This window comes from Lactuca serriola, chromosome 8, assembly GCF_051521515.1.
Source record: "Lactuca serriola cultivar US96UC23 chromosome 8, Lser_US96UC23_V15, whole genome shotgun sequence".
Lineage (NCBI taxonomy): Eukaryota > Viridiplantae > Streptophyta > Magnoliopsida > Asterales > Asteraceae > Lactuca > Lactuca serriola.
Window position 1 is genome coordinate 179,827,181 of NC_136415.1, and position 17,117 is coordinate 179,844,297.

General features: G+C 37.7%; 1 protein-coding gene and 1 non-coding gene across 2 annotated transcripts; both read left to right on the forward strand.

Moving 5' to 3' along the window:
• The first annotated feature begins 1,408 nt into the window (after nucleotides 1–1,408).
• Nucleotides 1,409–3,045, forward strand: LOC145067647 (uncharacterized). Its single transcript, XM_079014737.1, has 7 exons — nucleotides 1,409–1,479; nucleotides 1,525–1,535; nucleotides 1,671–1,765; nucleotides 1,846–2,116; nucleotides 2,249–2,466; nucleotides 2,816–2,907; nucleotides 3,042–3,045. The coding sequence occupies exons 1-7, from the start codon at nucleotides 1,409–1,411 to the stop codon at nucleotides 3,043–3,045; spliced, it is 762 nt and encodes a 253-aa protein (XP_078870863.1).
• A 13,470-nt stretch (nucleotides 3,046–16,515) lies between these two features.
• LOC145071582 (small nucleolar RNA R71) lies at nucleotides 16,516–16,622 on the forward strand. Its single transcript, XR_013690588.1, has one exon. It is a non-coding gene; the product is annotated as a small nucleolar RNA R71 (small nucleolar RNA).
• Nucleotides 16,623–17,117: the final 495 nt, after the last annotated feature.

Here is a 17,117-nt window from a genome sequence, read left to right on the forward strand (position 1 = left end):
AATCTACGAATGAGTTAATGAAGAAAGTTGGTGAGGTCATGGCCCTGCTCATTTCTGCATCTTACAGTTGATAAACGAATAAAAACTTCATTCTCACAATCCTCCAACGAAACCTCCATAAAAAACTTAATATAAAATCGTATAGATAGTAAAATGAAGCGTGTAATTAGAATGATAGATGATTTCAAAAATACCATAAACAGAGGTCTATCATGTCCTCCATCCTGGATCTCTAAAATGTAGTAACACGTATTTGTTGGATCTAAAATGCTAATGTACTTAACCCTGCTCCTAAAACCTGTATAAAAAACACATAATATTTATGTAAGTTTGCTTTTTATTTTTATTTTTATTTTTTTTATTTTTTAGTTCTGAGTGCATGTTAAATATATTATACCTTTAGGGTAAATAACATGACTGATGATAGTGGAAAAACATATTATCCTCAAGTAACTCATCAAGACTTTCTTGTGTGATTAACTTTTTGTCTCAAGTTCAAACTGGTTGTTCCTATTGTAAAATGATGATTCTTTCAAGTCAGGAAAGAAGTGTGTCAAGTTTATACACTTCGGCTGATAGAGGGCTTGGAGATCGGTTTGGAGGCCTCATCATTCAATTAAAACCAAATCCAAAACCACAATTTTCTTGATCAACAATCCAACCTTAACTTTCATCAGGTATATATTTCTTTAATTGGCATCATCTAATTAAGAAAGTAACATGCCATGTAAAATACATAACACTAGATTCAGTAGAAGTTCATGTTGTGCTTAACCCCCATTCCATTAAAGTTCACACATGTAAGGAAGGCCAAAACAGGAAAGGGAATTTTAGGTATTTTTTGTCAAAAGTTGGAATTGCATGGATTTTAGTACCTGTAAGCGCATGATTATTCTCAATTTGCTTGTTTCTTTATCATTTTTCTTAGTCTAGCACGATTTTGAATGGAATCTTTCCCTGTTACTCCGTTTGATTGTTGTTCTTCATGGTTCTAAGTGAGTTATTGGCTCATCTGTTACTTCTTTTGATTGTTATTTTCATAGCATGTTGTCACTTGAATCAAACTTTTCAATTTTCAACTAGGGAAAAAGCTAAAAAAAATAGCCTACTTTATGAGATCAAAAATAGTAACCCATTAATTGGATACTTTTAGTTGGAGTTATAAGTATCATGCATTGTGATTAATTTTCCTTAAATTTAGTACAACCTACATATATATGAAATTTTAAATGTTTTTGCTTGACTTCTATATGCCTCTGGGTGGCGTTAGCTTTACTGGACTTGCAGACCCCATCCCTGAGTTCACAGGGTGCAACCTCGTACCCTGCTACTGAAGTAGATGGGATGCACTGACATTACCCTTCCAACTCTCTACTCATCAAATTTAGAGAAGTAACCTCTATCAATCATGGGTTCCATTAACAATGGTGGTGGTGGTGGACGTGGGAACCACATAATTGATGCTTTTGGAAGGCTCTTGTAAGTATAAATAATAGTATATATAATCAATTTTATTAATTTCAGCTTCATTTTTTGTACTTCTTTAACATTCTGATCAAATTAATTTATTTGATTTGGAATTAATTTGGTATAAAAATTAGGACTCGTGTCTTGCGACATATTGGTTCTGAGCTAAACTTAAAGATGAGGAAAGATGAGCTAAATTTGAGGTAAAATTCTAATGGTGGGGCATATATTGGGAGGGATTGCCACCTCTCTCCTCTTTTTAGCCTTCGAATCATGGCTTGTTGCTGAACACAACAAGGTGAGATATAATATTACATTTTTAAATACACCCTTTATATTGTGTATGGTTCTAATGCTCTTGTTTTGATGCATCTGTAGAGAGGTTTTGAGCAACAATGGCTATCAGTTACATTCTCCAGGGCAATATTTCTTGGGAATGGACTGGTTGCCATTTTAGCTGGTTTATTTGGAAATCTTTTAGTTGGTTCATTGGCCATGGGACTTGTTGCTCCATTTGATGCAGCTTCAATCTTTCTTGCCATTGGAATGGCCATCATCATATCATCATGGACTGAAAATTATGGTGACTCATCAGAAAGCAAAGATCTAAAGACCCAATTCAAGGGTGCTGATGTTGCAATTGCATCAGGTCTCTCTCTCTCTCATACATATACAAGAGAAGCATGAAGAATCCAAAGTGGCAATGTTGTAATTATGCATACATATCATTCTACCTTCTAAATTTGGACCTAATAGTTTCTTTTTTTGTGTGTAAAAATAGATGAAAAGATAGCATTATTGGGTGCAATACAATCTTTATTCGAGGGTTCAATGTACACTTTTGTGTTTCTACAGACACTTGCTTTAAGCCCAAATGGTGAAGACATTCCACATGGTTTCATTTTTGCTACTTTCTTGTTATCTTCCATGTTAGGAAGCTCTTTAGCTTCTCGGTTATTAGCACACACACTGACATACATTGATATTGTGTTGTGTTATGTGTGTGTGTGTGTGTCTATATATATATATATATATATATATATATATATATATATATATATATATATATATATATATATATATATGTGTGTGTGTGTGTGTGTGTGTATAAAATCAAGATTCACTTTCCACTCGGACAAAAATACTCTTCCGGATTGTTCCGAATTATTATGACCATTTTGCCCTCATAGGAATTTTGACATTAACATACATGGGAACATTTCTTTTAGTGTAGATTTTGTCAAAGAGAAATGACAACAAAGAAGATAAGTATCTCTTGTTGTTTGTATATATACACTTTTTCTTCTTGTTTAATAACTTAAAAACTATATAAATGTGAAAATTGAAGGTCCACACACTGTTAAAAGGATTGGAAAAGATAGTTGCAAGTGCAGATATTCCAATGTTAGTCTGTGGTGACTTCAATTCAGTTCCAGGAAGGTATGTGTCATTTCTGCTACATTTGTTATGTGTCTTGTGTGGCCAACAAACATCTGTTTTCATTACTTTGGTGTATGTAATTATTGATCCACGGTAAGTCCATGGATTTACTGTGTTTTTGGATTGTCTTATAGGTAGCATCTAACCTTCTGATTAATTTGGTGTACTATTTTGGCAGGTTGATCTCTATGGCCTGCTAGAAGGATTGGATATTACAATTAAGCATCTATCTAAGACTTCAAGGCAAGGACTTGATGAATATAAGCTAGCAATGTTTTACTTGATTTGGACATGAACAAGACTCAAGCAAAAGCAAGACTCATACTTTGGCATGGCTAGAAGCTTTGGAGGAAACAAGACTCAAGCAAAAGCAAACACATAGAGAGTTGTTAATTGGCACATAGTAAGCTAGATAATGCAATTGTATATAAATTCTACTTCTCTTGAGTTCATTTCTTTTATTACAATTACTCAATAATTATTTTTATTTGACATATTAGTGAAATGAATTATCTTTGTTATTTATGGTATTTTATTTTGTATTATGAGATTTTTAATGTATTATTTAATTTGAAACTTAGTAAATCAATAAAATAATATTTTTTTTAAAACATTTAAAATTATGATACGCAAAAATGTGTGTCATCTTCATTTATGACATGGCCTTTCTTGATAGGGGCTTTCTTGATACGCATTGTGTGTCATTAACACGCGCGTCCTAAGGTTACGACACGCAAATGCGTGTCGTCTTCCTTTATGACAGGGCCTTCCTTGATACGCATTGCGTGTCGTAAACGCGTGACGTAATTGTGCGTCGTAAATGAGCGTCGTAAATGTGCGTCGTCTCTCTTTATGACAGCACCTTCCTTGACGCGCATTTGCGCGTCGTCTGAGCCTTTTACGACGCGCAATGAGTGTCGTAAAAGGCTGTTTTTCTAGTAGTGTGTGCTGCCAGGTGGCAAGAAGATAAGATTGTACAAGTTCAGTCCATATGAATTTGGAATTGTCACTAACCTTGTCTTGTGATAATGGTTTTGACAAACTTCACATGGAAAGGAACACATATACCATAAAATCTAAGTGTCATAAGCTTTTCTCTCTGATTCATGAAAGTGATGGTGAGGAAACGCTTTCACTAAGTAGATTTTAAGTAGATAGCAATTGTGATATTTGCATTCTTAAAGTCGTTAGTGGAGCGTGTGTGTGGTTAACCGACACACTAACATGGACTTGTGAGGAATGGAAAAGGTATAAACAATTGAGACTATGATTATGGCATCCCTTTTCATAGTTTTGAAATTGTTTAGACACACAGGTGTGCTATCTAAGGAAAGGTGTATGTTTTCGATAAAATTTTATCATAGCATCTCGTATCAGAAATCTAAACTTTGGTAAGAAAGTCAATAAAGCATTGATTTCTAGAAGTCCAGCTGATTTCTGAGTACATGTCAAAACTAGTGGGACCATAAGTGCTGAGCATGATGATTATGATAAGTGTTGCAAGTTGGCAATGTTAATTATAGAAAATAAAAGTTCAATTGGGAAAAGTTGTTGTGCTATAATTAACGTAGAGGAAATTGTACTTTATTTCAAATCTAAAAGCTTAGATCATGAGATTTTAATCAAATTTTGTCAAGTATATATATGAATGTTATGTTGGAATGGTTCAACATAAGGAAATTCTATATATGGGAACAATATTTGTGTTCTAAAATTTGATTATGATTACGACATCCCTTTTCATAATTTGAATTATGAGAACTTGGCAAATAGAAATAGAAATATTATAGCAAAAGGATTGGTCTAGTATCATGTCTTTATGTGAGACATCATGAATCATGTCCCATATGCTTCAGATATAGGATCGATTTCATGTGCTATAATATTCATTTGTCCTAAATTTTTCCAAATGCCTAGAGCATTAAGAGGGAAAAGTACTAGAACTGGATATGACTAAAATGATTAAGCAATTGTCGAGGACAATCTAAGGTTTACCAAAGATTGGTTGCTCAGGGACAATTGGAAGTATAGTGTAAATTGTTGGAGAGGATCATATTGACATATTTTGAAAAGTGGTACCTCTTGTTCAGAAGTGATAGTCAAAATTGGAATATGGAAATATTCTCATAGGTGGAAGTTATTCACTCTGTGTAAGATTAGAAAACTTAATGCAAGAAGGATGTTCAAAGCAATGTACTTTTAACATGAGACTTCATTTCCATGGAGTTGATCTCCATTGGAATACTCTGTAATGTCTATTGACAAGTCTTTTTGACTTCGTGCATAATCATGACAAGAGGATCAATGCACATAAGTTTAAAATCTAACAGATTTCGGTAAATGGCAGGAATTTGGAATTGTTGCATTTGAGGTAACGATTTGGGATTGTGAAATGAGAATCATTGGAATTATGTTCAATCGATCTATTTCACAAAGTAAAGATCATAAACAAACTTAGTGTGCATACTTGGTGTATGACATAACTAATTTTTGGAAAAACATAGTGTGCATACTTGGTATATGGCATGACTAGTGTTTAGAAAACATAGTGTACATGCTTGGATCATGGGACAACTATCGTTTTAATTCAAGTATAAAGTTGATAATTTGAAACAGTATGCAATGAATAATATGTAATCAATATGGTGATAAATAAAGTTGTTTTATTTATATTTGTAAGCTCTGAGACCATATTGGATTCGATTATTTTTGTGTTTCACTTTGTATGTTTTGACTTCCAGAATAACTAATTCATTCTTTCTAAATGACTAAGTTGTTCAAACCATCCACGGTCGATAATACGTTGGAAGTAGGTATTAAGGCAAGACTGTCATGAAGCTGGTTTGTAGATGTCCAAGGTAGTGGGCATAGTAAGAGTTGCTGCAACATTCATGAGTGCTCATAAGTTCAGAGTATTGGATTAAACCCATGCTCATGTGACTCACTTCATGGATTTTATCACGAGTGATCATAAGATGATAATATCTTTTATTCTTCAAACCTAGAGATATGAGTTGTTGCATATGAGTTGGTTATACATTGATTATACGAAAACGCATTGGTAACTCGATGCTGTAAAACGTGCCTTTGTGTATGATTCAACAAGTAGTAGAACAAACATATGAGTTGAAGTTTATCCATTCCTTTTACCCTTGAAGGGATAAAAGTGATATTTGTGGTCCCCTCGATGATTTAGTGATGACACCCCGAAGTGCTTGGCCAAGCCTGGACTGATTTGATTTGTTCAATTAGTCGGTCGTCATAAATCGGAAATCGGGAAACAACAGATGGACAGAGAAAATGATTATAATCCATGTCTCAGTCCATATGATATCTAGAAAGGAGGAATATGTGATCCCTTATCTAATGGACGTGTCTTTGATTTGTTCATAGTACGGCAACAGCTTTCAAGAGCTATGATTGCTAGTCCGGTTTTGAAGTCATACGCAATAATAGTTTTAGACTTATCCAAGTGGGAGACTGTTAGATTAGTGTCTAAGTCCATAACTATAATTGGTATGTACTTGACCCGACTTGGCATGGTCCATTTGGGTTGCATGGCATCATGCATTTGAATAGACTAAAATGAGAGAAATAATACTTAAGGTTTATTAATATTGATGTGTGTAAAATGCACTGGTTTTAATCCTACTTATAAATTATAAGTTTAGCATACAAAGGAAGTGAACCTGTCTTTTAGTGGTATAGTTGGATAAGTAGAGTGTCGAACTCAAGGAACAAAAATTAAACTAACAACTAATTTTAACTAAGCAAGTAATAAAAGTAAAGGTTTTCTCTAGTTTTACAAGACTAGAAACTTAAACAAACCACCTAACAAGTGATTTAACTAAAAGCTAAAACAAGTAAAAATTCACCAAATTTGATTAAGAGTTTTTGTTTAGGTCCAACCAATTCACTCCTATGGTTATTTGTATAATAATGTGATACATTAATTGTTATTGGTTACCAACTATAGTGGTTAGGTTCATATTCACTAATACTAACCCTTAGACAATTAATCAATTCAAGCAGTGGCCAATTGTTTAAACTAATTAATTCCCTAGTTCAATTATTTGGATTAAATAAGATTTGTAATGGGTTAATCAAGTGGGTGTTTCAATTAACCTCTTGTTTGTTGGTTTCTCAAACAAGCTCACACATTAATTTACCCATTCTCTTATTAATTCTTGTTTCATGTTCATTATTCCTAGACATATGATAAAGTGGTCACATTACTATATGAGCTTAACAACTAAGAGATGTTAATGCAGCTTAATTGTCTTCCAATTAACAGAAAATAGTTGTGGTTAATGCATAAGGTTCTTTAACAAACTTAATTTAATAACATCACCAATAAACAATTAACAAAAGTAATAATTAAACCATAGGAGTAATGTGGTTCTTCTTAAACAGAAACCATCCGAACTTTAGCTCATGATTACAAGGAAAACAAGCACAAACACAAATTTGATTATGCTAAACATCATTCAATCCTAAGATTAAGTGGAAAATATAACCTAATTCACCTTGAAACTTCAAAAGATCAAAGATTAGGGTTCTTCAGGTCTTCAAAGGTTTCTTCAATCGGAACCCTATCTCCAAGGAAGCCAGAAAAGTCTTTAATTCGGATTGACACCCCATATTTATAGTTATCACAAAACAGGGGCTACTCGGCGAGTAGGTCGTGGACTCGCTGAGTATAAGTGTGAAATCCGTGTACGGCAAGGATTTTTGACTTTTCTTCGGGAACATTCTCATGGACTCGCCAGTTGGTGCGTGGACTCGCCGAGTAGGTGTGAGTTTTTTCCTTTTTCTTCATTCTTTGGTCTCTAATCGCTTCTCCTTATTCCTTTCTGTTTCCAAGCATGTCTTTTGGACTGAAAACACAATTTAAGCATTATTAAGTACCTTTTGTCCACATTATGCACATAATTAGCTAAAAATGAATAAAAATATATGCTAAACATATGGCTAGTTATGCAAATATCAAAATACCCCACACTTGACATTTGCTTTCCCCCACGCAAAACTGAATTTTAGCACATTAGAATCACGTAGGACAACTCCAATCGAACCCAACCATTATGTCAAGACCGCAACGCATGCATTTGTTTCTAAAATTCTCCTAATAACCCCTATACTCCAAATACTCACAATCCTCAAAAACATTTGCCCACTTTTTCCGAACAATGCTCATTTTATGCATCCCTCCGAATCCATCCTCAGAAAACCTCTTAACCTCAAGGTATTTTTGGTTGAGCAACCCAAGCATACATAATCTAGACAATTACAATTTATGATACCACATTGGAGCTCTTTGGAATTCTTCACTTCTTTAACATTTGATCTTTAATTTCTTTGAATTCACCACCTTGTTGTTTGATTTTTGGTATCTTCAACTTTTGAATTTCTTCAGAATTTTCGATCTTTTAACTTCACATTTAACTTTGATGCTCCAAAAATTCTTCAAACTTTTCTTGTAATTCTCACTTTTTTTTACATGTAACTCACTTTTTTTCACTCAAAACCCTACATGCTTAAGCAGGGGCGCTCAACGTCGACCTTTATTGGTTAGCGATAATAATTTTCCTGGATACATTTCTGGTACACGATGCTAAACATATTGCATCCTTCAAACTAAGCGAGGTCGTGTTTTTGTCCCATGATTTCACTGGAATAAGGAAGCCATAAATGCACTAGAACGTATATAGGCTCAACTAAACATTTGGGTTTTCATGCAATCATCTACACAATTCTAACATGATCCCTAATTAGTTTTACCAAAATTTTCTAAATTAAATCCTAAGTAACATTTTTGGTATGCAAAAGTGAATTTTTTTTAAAAATAGACCTAAATTATGATATTTGGATTCTAAATTTGCTAAGATGTAACCAACCCCCTACCCCACACTTAATTCATGCAATGTCCCCATTGCACGACATGCATGAAAAATAAAAACATGAAATATAGAGAATTGGAACAAACTCCCCTGGGGTAGCAGTCGCGAAGGTGATTTTCTTCAATTAAGCTCCAACTTTGAATGACTTTAGACATGGGAACAGCTCATCCATGTCTTGGGTGCCATGTCGCGTGTGGTAGACTTGCAAATGACTCAAATATATAGGACAAAGCTCCTAGAAACCTCCAGTAATGAATCTTTACGAAAAATATGGATAAGACTGCAATAAATATGCCCAAAACAACTAAGGGATTCGAAAAATGTTGATGGACTCGACGAGTATATAATGTACTCGACGAGTATATTGCCAACTTGCAGTAATGTCGTGTAATTGCCCATGTACTCGCCGAGTAGGCTATGTGCACTCGGCGAGTAGGCGCTGAGTCTAGAAAGATTTCCTGCTTGTTTACTTCTCGATTGAGGTGCTGAATTGGGGTAATTCAGTGACTCTTCTTCTAATTACTTCAGTAATAACACACTCTATCACTCCCAACTCTAACGGACTCAACCTTAATGGAAAAACTTCACACTCTCTTCTCAAACATTCCTCACTTGAACCTTGACCCTTAAGACTTCGAAATGCATCCTAACCTTCAAAACTGAAAAAATGCAACCACGAGTGAAAGCAACCAAATAAAAGTCATAAAAACATAATCATCCAAGTTCAACAATAATCCAAAACCAAACACAATAAAAACACAAAAAAACCAATCTTCAATCTTCCTCATCCATGTTAGCTCCTCCAGCACCACTACCTCCTTCTTCATTGTTCCTACGCATCCTTTCATCCCAATTCATGATATAGGGATAACCGGGCCCGGGTCTCGGGGCGATATTCATTTATTGGAAGAGATACTTAAACGATTGATTATTGTAATTGATGCCTCTCCCAATATCATCCAAGTATCTTCAGTAGTTAACTTGGTTCCACCCGTCATTCTCATCCTCCACCGGAATAACCGGTGGGTCTTCTCGGGCCCTCTCGCTCCTTTGCCTCACCCGTTGCGCTGGCTCCTCGGGGTTAACCGCCTCGTCCTCATGTGGAATAGCAAAAGAATCTCCAAACTTTTCAACAATTCGTGCCCTCCGATATAAAGTAGTGTTGAAAGGAGGGGGAGAAATGACGGTTAGTGCCCTCGCCTCTTGCAAATCCAAGATCCCGTATGATCTCGCGAGCCTAGTAACGAACATCCCTCCATTGATTTTAAAGGTCACTTTTTCTTTGATTGCCCCGTCCGCGAGATATTTTGCCAAGCATTAGGGAAGGTTGCAAAAGACATCAGGAGTAATGATGCTCCAAAGGTAGAAGATATCAAGTGTCGGGACTTTGTCATCTTCCTTTCGCATGTTGATTGTGCTGGCAATAAGGCGGTGAATAAGACGATGAACTGGTGAACGGATGTGGCCTTCCTGCGCGGAAGATGGAATGTATACCCGATTGGCAATAGTGTTCCACCAAGTGGAAGCAACAACCTCTTCAGGGAGGTATTTATGGCACTGCCTGAAAAAGGTTTCAAAATCTTCATTTAACATGGCACTTTGATCGTAAATGCCAATCCTCCATGCAAGCTCCGCCATGCTGTATTGTCGCAGCTCCCCACCGAGTGAAAATGAAATAGTATTGGGATTATAATACTCACTACCACCCCGGAATGAGATGGTAGCGAAGAATTCCCGACACAACTCCGCAAAAAACGGCTCTTGGATCTTAAACAATTGTAACCATCCATCACAAATGATGGTAGAATCCCCCACATCACAAGCCTTTACCAAATATGGCGTCAATTCCTCCTCCAACTCGATCTTTCCCAACCAGTCCCAGTTTATTGCATTAGGGAGGTAGATATCCTTCTACTTTAAAGCTTCCAGTCTATTTTTAGCATGGGCCTGTGAGGATTTAGAAGTTATTTGGCGAAAAGAAAGCCACGGGATGTCTCCTTCGCTTCCCCCATGTGAAGTTTGACCTCTTCTGGACATGGTTCCTACAAAATAACATCAAGAAAGCACAAACAAACAAAACCCAACAATTAAAATTAAACAACACAGATCTGTCAAGGCCCCTACTCGCCGAGTTCAAGAACTACTCGGCAAGTAGGAAGAACCTCGGGACTAGATTGTTATCGGACCATTATAAGTCAGTTAAAACATTTAATTTTGCATAAGGGTTTGCTGTACTAAGTCCATAAAAGACTAATCCAAAATAAATTTTGTCTAAAACCTCCTAATTCATAGGAAAATCAAAACCCCAGAATTTAAGGAAACCCCCAAATCCGAGTTTTAGGCAAAATAAGGGATAAGAATTGATAAAGCTTTAACCTTTAACAAGTATTAGGAGTAAAGATCATACCTTTATGCTTGAAAGATGGAGATTCAACAAAAATTGAAGAAATGGCTTGAGAAGAGATATGCACTGCGAGTATGAGGGTAATGTTTAGAATGAGTGAAAACCCCCTTATTTACAGATTGTAAACTACCTGTGTACAATTTCTACTCGCCGAGTAGAAAAGTGCTACTCGCCGAGTAGATCCACGTTTTCACGATTTTCTGGGTTTTTAAAGATGTAATCGCCGAGTATACGTATAAACTCGGCGAGTAAGTCTTGCAGATTGAAAAAAAAAAACTTAATTTTTCTATTTTTAAACCACCACCCCACACTCTAAGCATTGCTTGCCCTCAAGCAATCATTTAAAACATATTTTCAGGGGAAGAATGAAAATAAAATAGAACCTAAGAAATTAAAAAGAAAATAAAGGGAAAAGAAATGCAAACTCTAAACGCGGGTTGCCTCCCGGAAGCGCTTCTTTTGAAGGAGTCATTATTTGGACTCCTCCCATGCTACGTTTCTGCCATTCCCTCCAGTAGCAGCCCTTCTTCTATGTCTTCATTCCTTGGGACTCCTTCTTCATATCTTTTCACTCTATGTCCATTGACCTTGAAAGGGTACCATCTTTTGATAATAACTGTGTAGCACCATGTGGAAACACCTTCTTCACTAGAAAAGGACCATCCCATCTTGACTTGATTTTGCCCGGAAAAAGTTTTAGCCTTGGATTAAAAAGCAACACCTTTTCCCTTCATGAAACTCTTTATTACCCTTGATCCTCTTGTCATGCCAACTTTTGGTTTTCTCTTTATAGATTAAAGAACTAGTATAAGCATCATGTCTAAGTTCCTCAAGAGCATTCATTTGCATCGACCGTTTGTTCTTGAGCTCCGCTATGTTGAAGTTGCACATTTTTAAAGCCCAAAAAGCTTGATGCTCGATTTCCACCGGTAAATGGCATTGCTTTCCATAAACTAGCCTATATGGTGTAGTACCAATAGGTGTTTTGAAAGTTGTTCGGAAGGCCCAAGGTGCATCATCTAGCTTGTCCGACCACTCTTTCAGATTGCTCCCTACCGGTCTCTCCAAGATTCTCTTCAAGGCTCTATTGGTCACTTCAGTTTGCCCACTCGTTTGTGGATGGTAAGATGTAGAGAATTTATGAGTTACCCCATATTTCCTTAACACCTTTTCTAGTTGATCATTGGCAAAATGAGTGCCTCGGTCACTTATAAGAGCTTTTGGGACTCCAAATCTTGAAAATAGCTTCTTCAAAAATCGCACCTCCACCCGAGCATCATTAGTTGGTAATGTTTGTGCCTCCACCCATTTGGATACATAATCCACCGCCACTAATATTTATTTGTTGCCTTTTGACATGGGAAATGGTCCCATGAAATCAATCCCCCAAACATCAAATACCTCGCACACTTGAATACTTTGTTGTGGCATTTCATTTCGGGATGAAATGTTTCCCGCTCTTTGACATGCATCACATTCTTTGACAAATTAAGCTGCATCTTTAAAAATTGTGGGCCAATAAAACCCAATATCAAAGATCTTCTTAGCAATGTAGTGTGCTCCATGATGTCCACCGGTGGGCCCGCTATGACAATGCTCCAAGATTTGTCGGCTTTCATTCCCGAACACACATCTTCGTATGATTCCGTCCGCGTAACTTCGGAAAAGGTAAGGCTCATACCAAAAGTAATATTTTATTTATGAAAAGAATTTCTTCTTTTGTTGGTGGGTAAGATCGTTTGGGATGTACTTGCTAGCTAAGTAATTAGCTATGTCCGCCAACCATGGCTCTTCTCCCGTGGTCACCATAATGTATTCATCCGAGAAGTCATCTCCAACTCTATCATCTTGCAAATGCGGGTTTTCAAGCCTTGATAATTGGTAGGCTGCTACATTCTCCATTCCCTTATTGTCGCGTATCTCGATGTCAAACTCTTGAAGAAGTAGAACTCATCGTATCAATCTTGGCTTGGCATCCTGCTTAGCAAACAAATACTTGATAGCAGAGTGGTCAATAAAAACAGTTGTTTTAGATAAAACTAAATAAGGGCGGAATTTATCAAAGGCATACACCACAGCTAATAATTCTTTTTCGATGGTGGTGTAATTCTCTTGGGCCGGATTTAGAGTTTTACTTGCATAATAAATGGGTCGAAAGTGCTTATCAACCCTTTGACCAAGGACAGCTCCTAAAGCAAAGTCACTAGCATCACACATTATTTCAAATGGTAACTCCCAATTTGGGGCAATAATGATCGGGGCATTAGTCAAATTTTCTTTCAAGAATTCAAACGCCTCTAAACACTCTTTAGTAAAATTGAATGGTGCATCTTTTAACAGCAAATGTGTTAGAGGTCTAGTGATTTTAGAAAAATCTTTTATAAAACGCCGGTAAAAACCCGCGTGTCCATGAAAACTTCTCATTCCCTTCACATTAGTTGGTGGAGGTAATATGGCAATGGTGTCAATCTTTGCCTAATCCACTTCAATTCCCGATTTGGAAACCTTGTGGCCTAGAACTATACCCTCCTTGACCATAAAGTGACATTTCTCCCAATTAAGAACTAAGTCGGTCTTTTCACACCTAGCAAGCATCAAATCAAGGTTAGTGAGACAATCATGGAAGGAAGATCCAAAAAAATAAAAATCATCCATAAAGACTTCCATAAATTTTTCCACCATGTCGTGGAATATGGCTGTCATGCACCATTGAAATGTCGCGGGTGCATTGCATAACCCAAAGGGCATGCGTCAATAAGCAAAAGTCCCACTTGGGCAAGTAAAAGTGCTCTTTTCTTGGTCCATGGGGTCTATGGGTATTTGGAAATAACCCGAAAAGCCGTCCAAGAAACAATAGAAACTATGGCCCGATAATCGTTCTAACATTTGATCAATAAAAGGTAAGGGAAAATGGTCTTTACGAGTGGCATCGTTTAGCTTTTGATAATCGATGCACACTCTCCAACCGGTTACCGTTCGTGTCGGAATAAGCTCATTCTTCTCGTTGGTTATGACCGTCATTCCTCCTTTCTTGGGCACCACTTGGACCGGACTCACCCACGGACTGTCGGAAATAGAGTAAATAATCCCCGCATCAAAGAGTTTGACTACCTCCTTCTTGACCACTTCTTGCATGTTTGGGTTTAGTCTTCTTTGGTGCTGTACAACCGGCTTTGCTCCTTCCTCCAGGTTAATCTTGTAGGAACAATAAGAGGGACTTATTCCCTTGATGTCGATAATGCTCCATGCTATGGCCCGTTTACGCTTCTTCAATACTTGAACTAGTTCTTCTTTTTCAGATTCGGAGAGGTCAGAGGCTATTATAACTGGCTTTTGATGGCCATCTTCAAGGAAAGCATACTCCAAGTGATTGGGTAACGTTTTGAGCTCGGTTTTTGAGTTCTGCATGTTGTAGTCGCCGAGTGCAGGAGAGGGACTCGGCGAGTCAGCTGCTGAATTTACGAATTCCATTTTTTCTTCACTTGCACTCGGCGAGTAGATCGGCCCTACTCGCCGAGTAGCTCTATCAGATTGCTTTATTATTTCTTCATACTCCGCTTCTTCCAGCAGCCTCTCGATCTTCAGTAAGTCTTTTTTCAGCATCAAATTCTTCATCAAAGATAGTGGAGTTGTTGGAATCTTCATTATCGCACTCCTCCATCAGTTCATCAAACATGTCAATCGAGAATGCCATGTCATCACTATTCCTCGCATGCTTCATAGCTTGATCAACCCCAAAAGTGACTGAATCTTCTCCTACCCGTAAAGTAAGCTTCGAGTCTCTCATGTCCACTATAGCACTTGCCGTGTTGAGGAAAGGTCTTACAAGGATGATTGGGACTCGAGGATCCGCTTCCATGTCTAGAATTATAAAATCTGCGGGAAATACAAACTTGTCCACCTTGACCAATAAGTCTTCACATATTCCTCTTGGAAATGTGACTGTCTTGTTTGCTAGTGAATTGCCATGCGAATTGGCCTTGGTTCTGGGAGATCTAATTTCTTGAAGAATGAATAGGGCATGAGGTTCAAACTTGCTCCTGAATCAGCCAAAGCATGGATGGTGGCCAAGTTGCCAAATTGGCAAGGCAAAGTCAAGCTTCCCGGGTCACCTTTCTTCTTTGGTAATTTGTTTAACATGGCAGCTAAGCAGTTTTCATTAAGAACTACTTCTTTCACCTCCTCCATCTTCCTTCTATTAGTTAGAAGCTCCTTAATGAATTTTGCATATTTTGGCATTTGAGCGACGGCTTCAATGAAGGGTATGTTGATTTGAAGAGCTTTAATGTGGTCGAGAAACTTCTGGTACTCCTCTTCCTTCTTTTCTTTCTTAACTCAGGCTGGATATGGCATTGGAGGCTGAAAGGGCTTTTCAGGAACTTGTTCTTTCAAATTTGGTAGTGGACTCGTCGAGTCCATATTACGGACTCGATGAGTAGAGTCTGTGTCATGCAGAATTTTATTTTGATCTTGTTTATCTGCATCCTCCTTTTGCAAGTCTTTGGGTGCTTCATTCTGAATGGGGACCAGAGGAGTAATTATCTTCCCACTTCTCGTTGTGACTATGTTGTGTGCGCGCCTCGTGGGTTGTTTTCGGTTTTACTAGGAAGTTCGCCGGGTGATCTTTGATTGATTTGTTGAGCAAGTTGCCCAAGCTGAGTTTCAATGTTATGGATAGATGCTTGCTGGTTTCTAAGCATGGTTCTTGTTTCTTGGATTGCAGCATCATGATCATTATGTCTCTTTTCTGAAGCAGCTACAAATTTGGTAAGCATCTCTTCCAAAATTGGTTTTCTTTCTTGTGCCGACTCCTCCTTTTGGTAAAAACATCTCCCTTTTTGCTTGTACTTCTCCTCCTTAGCCTTCTTGTACTCATCATAAGGGAGCCACTCTTTCTTTGGTTTACGCCAATCTTCATCGTATCGGTCCCCACTTAAGTAACAAACTTGCACCTTCTTGTTGCCATTTTCATCCAAGTCGTAGTCTCTAGTAAGATGAGGCCCATTGCAATTCTCACAACCCACCTGAATAGCATGTATCGTTTGATCCATTTTGTCCATCCTCCTATCCATGGTTTTTAGCATAGCCATGACCGCTGACAAGTCTTCTGAAGCTGCATAGGCGGCCCCCCTAGGCACATCATTTCTTGGATTATGGTATTCTCTAGAATGCTTAGAGAATTCTTCAATCAATTGCTTTATCACTGGAGGTGCCTTCTTCGTGAGTGGACCTTGCGAGTCAAGTAATTGCCTTGTGGTAACATTTACTCCATCACAAAAGATGGAGACTTCTTATTGACTATTGAGGTCATGATGTGGGCAATTCCTTAGCAAGCTCTTGTACCTCTCCCAAGCTTCATATAGTGACTCCCCTGCTTGTTGTTCAAAGTTAGCAATGGCTTTCTTTAGCTTGGATATCTTGGATGGCGGGCAGAATTGATCAATGAATTCTTCTTTAATTTGGGCCCATGTAGTGAACGATCCGAGGGGTAGTGACTTAAGCCAATCCTTTGCAGCACCCTTCAAAGTAACCGGAAGCATGCGAGGTAGATGAGTTTCCCGAGGCACATTTGGAACATTCAAGTAATCAGCCACATCATTGACTTCATCCAAGTGTTTGTAAGCATCTTCGTGGTCTTTGCCGATGAAGGGAATCTCCTTAAGTTGAGCAAGGATGTGACCCTTGAGCTCAAAAGTAGCAGCTGCAAGAATTGCGAGTTGCACAAGTCCCGGGCCAGTGTCATCGCGGATACTCTTCTTCCATTCCCCCATGGGAATTTCATCAATGTTAGCCATGGTAAGAGCTAACTCGTCGCCGGAATCGGAGTCGTGCCTGTATGTAGGTTCTTCTTCCTCCTCGGTGTCTTCTTTGATCGGGTCTTTGCTTGCTAAAGATGCGCTGGATGC

Excerpts from the sequence above, each read along its gene's own strand:
- LOC145067647 (XM_079014737.1), top strand. The coding sequence starts at position 1,409 with ATGGGTTCCATTAACAATGGTGGTGGTGGTGGACGTGGGAACCACATA. Across the intron at positions 2,117-2,248 it reads TGATGTTGCAATTGCATCAG|ATGAAAAGATAGCATTATTG; the intron begins GTCTCTCTCTCT and ends GTGTAAAAATAG. Across the intron at positions 2,467-2,815 it reads TTGATATTGTGTTGTGTTAT|GTCCACACACTGTTAAAAGG; the intron begins GTGTGTGTGTGT and ends TGAAAATTGAAG.